Genomic DNA, 9,670 nt, shown 5'->3' with positions numbered 1-9,670 from the left:
TTGAACGCATGCAAGATTTCTTCCCCATGTTTTCAAACAAATAGTAACCTAATACCTGTGAAAAAAATAAATATATTAGCTAAGTGCATTGAACTAACTATTGAAACAAAAAAAAAATATACCCTTTTGTCAGAACCCAAGGTAGCCCCTGCAGAAAGCATGAAATGAGTGAAAATGCAGGGTAGTCTCTGCTCTACTAACAAGCAGTTGTTGCATGTGTGTTGAGTCAGTGCTGTTTGCTTTTTTTGCTCAGTACAGCTCTTATGCTCCACCCTTCTGGGTTTGTCTGTTGTGTTTTTTTTTTTTTCCCCAGCTTTCACAATCTGACCGAGGCGGGTGAAAGCAAGTTGAGGGAAAAGACATTCCCCTGAAGAGAAGCTGGAGAACAGCCCTGGAGCTCTGTCTGCACTAGGTAAAGGACAGCCCACCACGCCTCTTGCTTTAACCAAAAAGCGTCCCCCCAAACCCTGGAGATACACTGGTGGTTGATCTGATTTTCCAGGTAAGCCTTTTTTTTTAAAAAAAAAAACAAACAACAGTGTCTTGGTAGGTGAGTGCTCCTAACCAGGAAGTTAAATCTGTTTGAAGCCAAAACGCAATGGAGCGTGGTGTAGCGGCAGAGCAGGGACACTCAGCCGCTGGCAGAGGCCACCGGTGGAATAGTTATGCTGGGCTTTTTATGCATTTATCAGCCTCAAGCACATCGGGCATTTGTGCCATCTGACTTATTTCAGATACCACTGTTAAAAGAGTCTCCTGAACACCCACAAGAGATGGAAAGACAGAAAACCCCACACTAATGTTTTTCCCTTTAAGTAAAAGTTACTATATGTGTTTTGCCTGCAGTGGCAAAGTGAAAGAAAGGGGAAAAAAACTCCAGTGGCTGGTGATGCTGGTTTAAAGTTCCCACAGCAAGAGCCAAGTTTCTGCCAAGTCTTCAAAAATGAAAAAGAGTTGTAGTTCTGGGGCTTTGGGAACAAGCCAAAAGCTGATCAGAGAATCACCAGAATTATAACCTGATGCTCTTAATCTGATGTGGGATCATTCAGACCTGCCTGTTGGATGTTGGAGATGTGGTGGTGGCCATGAGGCAATAGTTACAGAGTTCTGTAACGCTTCTATCCTAAAGGTACAGAAATGTGGGTTAACCAAAGCGGGGACACTCTCTGCCTCTGCCAGGATGTTATGCCAAATGGAAATTTTGCATTTTCATTGCTTTGTTGGTATACTGAAAGCACCTTTCAAAAATTCCCATACAACTTGCTGTGTGCCATTTTTGTCAGGTTGGGCTTTTTCTTATGATTTTTTCCTTAAGAATTGTAGAGCGGAATTTGAGAACATTTTGGGACCTCTCATGTCAGTAATCTGAGCAACATCACTCTGTACTCAGAGATGTCAGAAATTCAGCGGTGCCTGGGGAGAAATAACAAAAGTATTTGGCTACATCAAAATCGCTTTCTGGTTTCCTTACCCTCAAGGGCTGGGAGGTCTCAAGCTGCTTTTTTCTGTCCTAAAGAAACCCCTTCTGCACTGCAGGTCATGTCTGCCACCGCCAGCATGGAGAGCAAGAGCAGGCGAGACTGGCTTGTGCCAGGCTGCCTAGATAACAAATACCATAGCAGATATATTTCAGATTAAGTTGCAGATGAGGCTCTGGATTGCTCTGCAAGAGAGGAAGAGCTTGCTTTCTGCTCCTGCTTCGCTGAGTCAAACCACAAGTAAAGCAGTTCAGATCTGGAGAGTCTCAGTTCCTGTAATTTCTAGCAGGGAAACAGTGCTGCTACTGTTTTCGTTCCTTCCTACAGAGATTTGTAGCTTTGCTGGGCAGGAACTCTCTGCTGAAATGTGCTTAGCACAGCTGGAGCCTCTCGTCACAGCTGTAAAAGAAACAATTAAAAATAACATTTGTGCTCATCAGCAGTGTCCCATTGGCTTCCCTCAGCGCTAATACTCACGCTCAGCTGCCTTTAATAGGGCTATTAGTCAAATCCCGCTCCTCTTCTGAGCGGGCTGCCCATACTGATGAGCACCCTGTTACAAGGGATGGGGAAGATCTGTCTGTTGCATCTGACAAAATCTATTATTTTTTATTCCACCCTTCTCTCAGAGGCAGCATGGACATCAAGGAGTATTTCACCAGGATTTCTTACCAGGGCTCCTATGATAAACCGGACTTGGCTACCTTGACAGATATATTCCAGCACCACATCCGAGCGGTCCCTTTTGAAAACCTCAGCATCCACTGTGGGGAGGGCATTGAGCTGGGCCTGGAAGTGACTTACAACAAGATAGTGAGGAAGAAACGTGGGGGCTGGTGTATGGAAAACAACTACCTTTTGTCCTGGGTCTTGAAAACCCTTGGCTATGATGTCACCCTTCTGGGATCAAGAGTTTATGTCCCCGAGTACGGTGCGTATGCAGATGAAATGGACCATTTGCTGCTAAAAGTGGTGCTTGACGACAAACCGTACATTGTGGATGGTGGGTTTGGGATGGTCTACCAAATGTGGGAGCCCATGGAGCTGATTTCGGGGAAAGACCAGCCTCAGACTCCTGGGGTCTTTCGCTTCCTGGAGGAGAGCGGGGTCTGGTACCTGGAGAAGGTGAAAAGGAAGCAGTGGGTTGTCAACCATAGTGACTCCACTTCCCATAACGAGGAAAAAGAAGTTTGCCGTCAGGTTTATCTCTTTACCCTTCAGCCAAGAGACATAGAAGAATTCAGAGCCTGCAACACCCACCTGCAGACGGCGCCGAACTCCCTGTTTGTGACAAAGTCTTTGTGCAGCCTGCAGACCCCCGACGGCGTCCGGGCTCTGGTGGGGTGGAAACTCACTGAGATGAAGTACAATTATAAGGATAATATGGATCTGGTGGAAATGAGGAACCTTGCAGATGAAGAAATAGAGAACACACTGAAAGAGAAATTCAATATAACACTAGACAAGAAATTAGTACCTGTCAATAGAAGCAGGTTGTGTATGTTTTAACTCACTGCCTGAATTATAATTCAATCCAGTGGCATTACTTGCAATCCTTCCCCCTCTTTCTGACAAGCATCTAAAGGTTTTCTCTTTCTATCTATACTGGTGTAAGGCAGAACATATTAGCATGAAGCTGGAAAAGAAATTGATTTTCACAACTGCTCCTGCATCTCTTTTTGGTTTGAGTACAAATAATTTCTTCCTAGCTCAATCAAACCACTCTCCTTCTGTTTGTGCTTAGCTGGAAGCAGACTCTGCCCATTCCCTACTCCTTTCATCTCTTAAAAGCTTTTTCAAATGCACCTGGAGTAGCAGGGCTGAGTGATGGAGCTGTATGGCTCTGCATTACTTTGTGCTGCCATCTGGGGAAAATCATACCCACCTCTTAAATGAATACCATATTATTTTTGAATTTAATAGACAGAAAAACAAAGCCATCCAGTGCCAAGTTTGCTCCAGTTAGGCCATAAGCCTGTGCTTTTTGCTCTTGTGTTCACAACACCCTCTCACACTACAGTCGGACAGTCCCACACCTGTGTTGCGCTGTGTGAATACTTACAGACTGGCTATTTATGGCCGAAAACTGAGGATGAAGAATTTTAACAGACAATTCTGTCTTGTTTCAGACTGGGCACAATTCCCATTCTCTCACATAACCAAACAGCAGTATTTCTTTAAACTGAAAGCATCTCCCCTGCACTTTGTTTGCTGCCACCCAGCAGCTCACAGCTGGGAATACATCGTCCCCTCGCAAAACTCTGCTCCAAGTGTTATTGCACATTAATTATTGTGGCTGAACTCAAACACATGCGCAGAATTATTCTTCTGAAATGTATCTGTTCTAGTGGGGCTGTGTTTGAAGTGATACTAATTATATTGATACAAGGAGAAATGATGAATCTTAATCAGATACCTAAAGGCTAAGATTTTTAGTATGAGAAATTACTCAAATGTAATCACTTTGCCCTTTGAGATGATGCTTGATGTTCCTTTATGTACAAATTATGGAAACATTACAACTATGCACTTATAATTAAGTAAATTATAGAAGTGAATTACAATTAAAAAAAATAAAGAATTGTGAAGTAGAAACATTCAGCTGTTTTTTCCCCAAATTACAACATGTATCCCCAAAGTAAGATATTTTATTAATCACTGCAGTTGTCCTGATTATTTGTATATGCTAATATTTTGCAGCTAGGGCTTTTAAAAATACAGTAAATCACTGACCCTTTTTTATTCGTTATGCAATATGTGCAGCCTTCTATAACAGGCTATTCTGCGTGTTTTCAATGTAGTTCATAGAGACAGGGCGAGTTTCCTAAATCTGTGTCTTCCCAAACACATCCATATGCGCTTGGCTACCTGTGTGCAACAGTCCTTGTAGCCCATGATGCTGCCCCCATCCTATGGGGAAATGAAGTGTTAACGATAGATTGGATAGTTGACTGCAGAAGAAAAAGGGGCTTCTTATAGTGTGGACCAGCAGCTTGCAACAGAGATGTTCAGGAGAAACCGTCCCAGGATCCGGCTTGTTGGCGAGGTGTATCCTTTGGTCCCCACATTAATGGAACAGATGAAGGAGGTAAACTCTGTGTTTTGGGATGGAGGTGAAAACCCAGCCAGGTCTCGGGGAGGTGTGGGACAGGAGAAGGTCCATGGCAGAGCCAAGAAACTCTGTTGTTCCTGGGAACAGACATGGGAAACACCTGGAAAGGGCTGTGCCTGTTCCTCTCCCCATGCCTGGGTGTTTCTTTTGCTTTGGGCTGTTTCATAGGTGTAGGGTGTTACGTTCATTGCTGCAGAGGTTCAGCATCTGAAGGGCAAACAACAATAGGAAAAACCTCTTTTCTTTTAGCTGACTCATCTCCTCCACTGTTCTGGCTGGTTCTTGGCACAGCTCAGCGCTCCTGGACCTCCCACTCATGCACCCATGGAAGCAGATTTTGTTGCTGGGTAATCAGATGAAGCTCTGTTGGAAGAGGGGGAAGAAAAAAAAAAAAAAGGCTCTTAATCTCAGATTGCATTAGTTTGCTTTTTCCTTATCAGTAATTTTGGAGGCAAAGCCTAAAAGGCACAGCAGGCTCGGGCAGCGCAGCACTCCCTAGAAGCAGCATCCTTGCTGCCAAAGGAGAGGGCTTCTCTTTGAACCCCTGGGGATTTAGACAACTAATTGGCTTTGCAAATCTGACCTTGCTGCTTTGAAGGTCTGGTATGGGCCTCAAAGAGCAGCTCCGCACAGTGAGATTGCTATCCCCCACCAATAAAGCAGTGGCTTCTTGGCTGGGATTACTATATTGTAAGTCACTTCCTACAGAGATCCTGGCCACGAGGGTCAACACTGTAAAATCTGTACCAAAATTTGCTCTGTTGCTTTGCTCCTTCAGCATGGGTGTACCCACCCAGGTACCCCAGACATGGAAGCACCTGGGTGACCTGCAGGACTGAGGACAGGGTTATAACTGCTTGCACAAGTTACTTGCTATAACCATAGTGTATTTCACTTTTGCACTCCTGTAGGGCTTCAGTTCTCAATCAGTAACATGGGAGGTTTAAATCTACTCAATATTGTGAACAATTTGAGGACTGGATCATGTTCCGGCTCTTTGTACAGCATCTGACACAATGAATTGCATGACAGGGCTTTCTACACACATACCAATACAAATAAACCAATAAACCATCAGAATATAAATTATTATAAAAGAAGAAACCCTCTCCCCTCTTTTCCTGTTCTGCTGGAGGATAACGCTGTCCCTGGCAGGCAGAAATGCAGCCTGGCCCTTTAAGAGCAGCAGTTCCTGGTGCAACAACTCCTGGGAACTTCGGAGCAAAGGAGAAAGGAAGGTCCGAACCTGGCTGTGGGAGAGGTAAGCGCTGGGTGTCTGATCTTTAACTTCATCTGGCAGCTGTGGGTTGGCCCCTGTGGCAAAGCCCACCCTTGTGGGGCTGTGTGCTGTGTGCTTAGCACTGGAGTCACATTAGCAAAGTATAAACTACAGCAGCCCCGCGGCTGTGCGTGTGTTGCGTTGCACTGCAAGGACATTGTACGAGTCCAAAGACCAAGTGCTCGAAGCCTTAGGCTTTTTGCTGAGCTAGAGTGTGTAAAAACCCAGCTACTGCCGTGCAGTGTAGCTTAAAATCAATTGGTATGGCATGTGGAACAGGATCCAACCTTGGAAGCCTCTAATGAATTTTAGCAAAGCACTGTTCTTAATACTCAGCCTAATTATGACAGGACACAGCTCTCCCCAGGGACACTGGCGGACAGGCAGAACTAACGTCTTGAGTCTCGCTGCCCACCAAGCTGCTCCTGGGAATGTGCACGAATACCGAACAAAGCTCAGCTGCTGACACAGCAGAATTAAATAAGGCTGAGATCGGGACTGAGACTTAAGATACTTGGCAAGCCGGTTTTGGAACGCGACCTGTCCCCTGGGCGAGGGCTCGCTTGCCACCGCCACCCCGTCACTGACACGGTGGGAACGGTTGTGATGAGATGAGAAGCTGCCTGTGGGAAGCGAGAAGGTAAACGCTGGTTTACGTGACCGCTGCCTGTCTGCGTTCCCCAACACCTGTGATTTTGTACTGCAGCTTTACTATACCTAACCCTCTTTAAGTATTCAGTGAGGTCAGAGCCCATTTTGTCAGCCACCACGAGGCTGTCTCTGCTGTAGAGATTTTAAATTGATGAGGCCACACAAGAGCCAGCTGGGGAAACTGAGGCACGGGCTGTGAATTTCCAAAAGTATGTTTTCCCAAGGCCTCATTGCCAGCACCCTATGGCTGCTGTAAAGGCAGCTATCGATGGGGATGTTGCTCATGGCTGGAAGGGGGTCGCTGCTCATACACTGCACTTTTGCCGGGGCAGTGAGTGCACCCAGACCCAGCAGACAGGTTATAGGGAGGCCACCAGGTCTTCTGCTGCTGGCCCAGTGTAGAGACTGATCAGTTTTTGCTTGAATGTCAAGTGGATCAGACCCACCAGGCTAACAGAGTCTCTTGGGCACCTCGTGGCCACAGCAGTTCAGATGGACAGCATCACAGGGAAAAGGTGTTTCTATCTGGCTACACAAAATGGCTAAAAACGGGAACAGAAAGAAAAATGAAGCAGAGTATCACAGGATGAGCTTACCAGTGTACACGTGTGCTGTCTGTTGGGGAGGGAATGGCTTTCTACAACCAGCGTTTCCAAGGAGATCCTGCCAGAGATGAGCGCCCTTGTCCTAAAAAAGGGACAGAAAAACCCATATAATGCAGTATGAAAGACAAATTACTTCTTTTTTCATGTAGCCTCTTTGGGTCCTTTTGAAGTGTAAATGTCTATTTCTTATTTCCTTACTGGGTTAGTCCTCTATTTTCCTGCATTTTCCTATGGTTTTGCATCAGCCGGTCTGAAACCTTTTACCACTGCAGATCAGGAGCAACGCAACTACGTCAAATGAGTTCTGCTGACATCAAAATTGTGGCTAAAGCCTAGAGATTAGGTCATTTGATGTTCTCACCTGCTGGGTCAGGGTATTTCTACTGACATATTTGAGATGGGATTTTCAGAGGGTCCCAGCACTCGCTTGAGCGCTGGCATGGACATCGGGTCAAACTGCTGGTCGCTCCTGGGGAGCAGCTGGACCAAAGCTGAGAATAGTTGCTGAAAGATCATCTCTCCCATCTCATCTACATCAGGTGATCTTTTGGAAAATCCTCCCAGGGAACATGCAACCGATTTCAAGGAGCAAGAAATCCTCAAAGCTTTTGGAAATTAATACAGTCCTTAGCAGATTGTGAATTGTTCCAGAAAACCAATATCCTTGTGTGGAAAAAAAAGCCAAATTAAATCTAAATTAAAGGTGAAATAAACCCTTGCAGATACCATATGAGTCAGTGGATTAGAAGTGTTGTAGGGAACCTTTTGCATCTTGGCCACACAGCCGGCACCAGTGACAGTCTCTTTCTGCTAATGAAAGGAAAGAGGATTAGAGACATGAAGACACAAAATATATCTGATAATCTGAGCTGAAACTAAGGCTTGGTTTGGTTTGTAAAAGAAACCAAAAGCTGATGAATACAAGTTGAATGTATTATTAGTAATTATCAATTCCTCTTAGGTTAGAAAAATTAAGTTCCTTCTTTTCAACACCCAGGGTCAAAGCTGTGTCTGAACTCCCCAGGCAAACGAAAGAGATTAGGAAAACAACAATTTACTTCACATGGAAGCCTGTCTAACACAGTGACACACTGAGATGTTAATCCCACTTAGCTGAAGCCATGAATGTAAAAACCTTCCAGTTAAACTACCTGTTGGATAAATAAAAAATTGCTTACTTGTTACAGTAAAAGAAACAGTAAGAAATTGCCATGACTTTTATGCTGGTTTGGTCTAGCAGCTTTTCAGCAAACATGTTGTTTGTCAGCTTTATAAATTTTTTGTCACGTGGGACTGTCATCTATGGCCAGAGATTCTGTTGTGCCACGTGCCGTGTCTTCCCATAGGAAAGACATCCACCTGGCTTGAAGGAAACATCCGAGAGAGAAAACATTATTGTCACCTGCTCCTATCCTCATCTCTTTTTAAGAAATACAGATGACCCAGGCAGGTCTAGCCTGTATTCATCTCCTACCAAGGGCACAGGTTTCTTTAAAATCCTCAATTAAGTGGCCTAGGCTACATTTACAAGCTGGTTAACCTGTGCTACAGAAATAGGAGTAAACCTCTTGAGAGCTGCACATCAGTAACTGGCTATTTTTCTGCTCACACAGGCAAAATGAACATTCAAGAGTATTTCGCAAGAATTTCTTACAACGAGGCCCATAAGGATGCAGACTTGCAAACCTTAACACTCATCTTTCAGCACCACATCCGGGCAATTCCATTTGAAAACCTCAGCATGCATTGCGGGGAGACCATCAAACTCGATTTACAGTCTATTTACAATAAGATTGTGAGAAAGAAACGTGGTGGGTGGTGCCTGGAAACCAACTACCTTTTATTTTGGGCCTTGCAAGAATTAGGGTATGATGTCTGTATTCTTGGAGGAAAGTGTTATGAACCAGCAGAGAAGGCATACACAGCTGAGATAAATCACATCCTCCTGAAGGTGGTGATCAAGGGAAATTCTTACATAGCAGATGCCGGTTTTGGTGGTCCTTACCAGGCGTGGCAGCCACTGATGTTGATTTCTGGGAAGGATCAACCCCAGATCCCTGGCATCTTCCGCTTCACGGAAGACAACGGCACCTGGTACTTCGAGAAAGTCAAAAGAAAGCATTATATTCCTGAGCCAAGCGTCCCTTTCATGGATACTCCAGAACTGGGGAATATCAGAAAAATGTATATGTTCACTCTCGAGCCACGAGATATAAATGACTTTCAGGAGCTAAACACATACCTACAAGTGACTCCAGATAACTTACTTCAGAAGAAGTCAATCTGCACTCTCCAGACCGCTGAAGGGCTTTATGCCTTAGTTGGATGGACCTTCACTGAGACGAAGTATAAGTACACGGAGGATCTGGACCTGGTGCAGTTCACAACTCTTACAGATGAAGAGGTTGAGAAGACACTGAAAGACAAATTCAATATAGTGCTGGAGAACAAACTTGTACCAATAAATGTTCGCAGTTTGTCACCTAATATAGTGGATATGATCTAGTTCTAACTCTGTGCTAGATGGATCTTTAAATATCCAATA

The 9,670-nt window shown here is 44.7% G+C and overlaps 2 protein-coding genes across 3 annotated transcripts; both read left to right on the top strand.

Moving 5' to 3' along the window:
- Positions 1-337: 337 nt before the first annotated feature.
- On the top strand, positions 338-4,137 carry LOC309444694 (arylamine N-acetyltransferase, pineal gland isozyme NAT-3-like). Of its 2 annotated transcripts, none has more exons than XM_082062729.1 (2): positions 338-502; positions 2,114-4,137. In XM_082062729.1, the coding sequence occupies exon 2, from the start codon at positions 2,115-2,117 to the stop codon at positions 2,985-2,987; it is 873 nt and encodes a 290-aa protein (XP_081918855.1). In that variant the 5' UTR covers positions 338-502; position 2,114; the 3' UTR covers positions 2,988-4,137. The 2 variants fall into 2 exon arrangements, with proteins under 2 accessions (XP_081918855.1, XP_081918854.1); XM_082062728.1 differs by having other exon boundaries at positions 2,110-4,137.
- A 1,657-nt stretch (positions 4,138-5,794) lies between these two features.
- LOC309444693 (arylamine N-acetyltransferase, liver isozyme-like) lies at positions 5,795-9,662 on the top strand. The gene is made up of 2 exons (XM_082062727.1): positions 5,795-5,851; positions 8,739-9,662. Exon 2 carries the CDS (start codon positions 8,744-8,746, stop codon positions 9,629-9,631), a length of 888 nt encoding a protein of 295 aa, XP_081918853.1. The 5' UTR covers positions 5,795-5,851; positions 8,739-8,743; the 3' UTR covers positions 9,632-9,662.
- Positions 9,663-9,670: the final 8 nt, after the last annotated feature.

This window comes from Streptopelia decaocto (assembly GCF_964273445.1).
Source record: "Streptopelia decaocto genome assembly, chromosome: 11".
NCBI classification, from domain to species: Eukaryota; Metazoa; Chordata; class Aves; order Columbiformes; family Columbidae; genus Streptopelia; species Streptopelia decaocto.
The sequence above is the reverse complement of the archived record's forward strand: the minus strand, read 5'-3'. Positions and strand labels throughout refer to the sequence as shown.

What these genes read in the sequence shown, in the direction of transcription:
- LOC309444694 (XM_082062729.1), top strand. Translation starts at nt 2,115, where the DNA reads ATGGACATCAAGGAGTATTTCACCAGGATTTCTTACCAGGGCTCCTAT.
- LOC309444693 (XM_082062727.1), top strand. Translation starts at nt 8,744, where the DNA reads ATGAACATTCAAGAGTATTTCGCAAGAATTTCTTACAACGAGGCCCAT.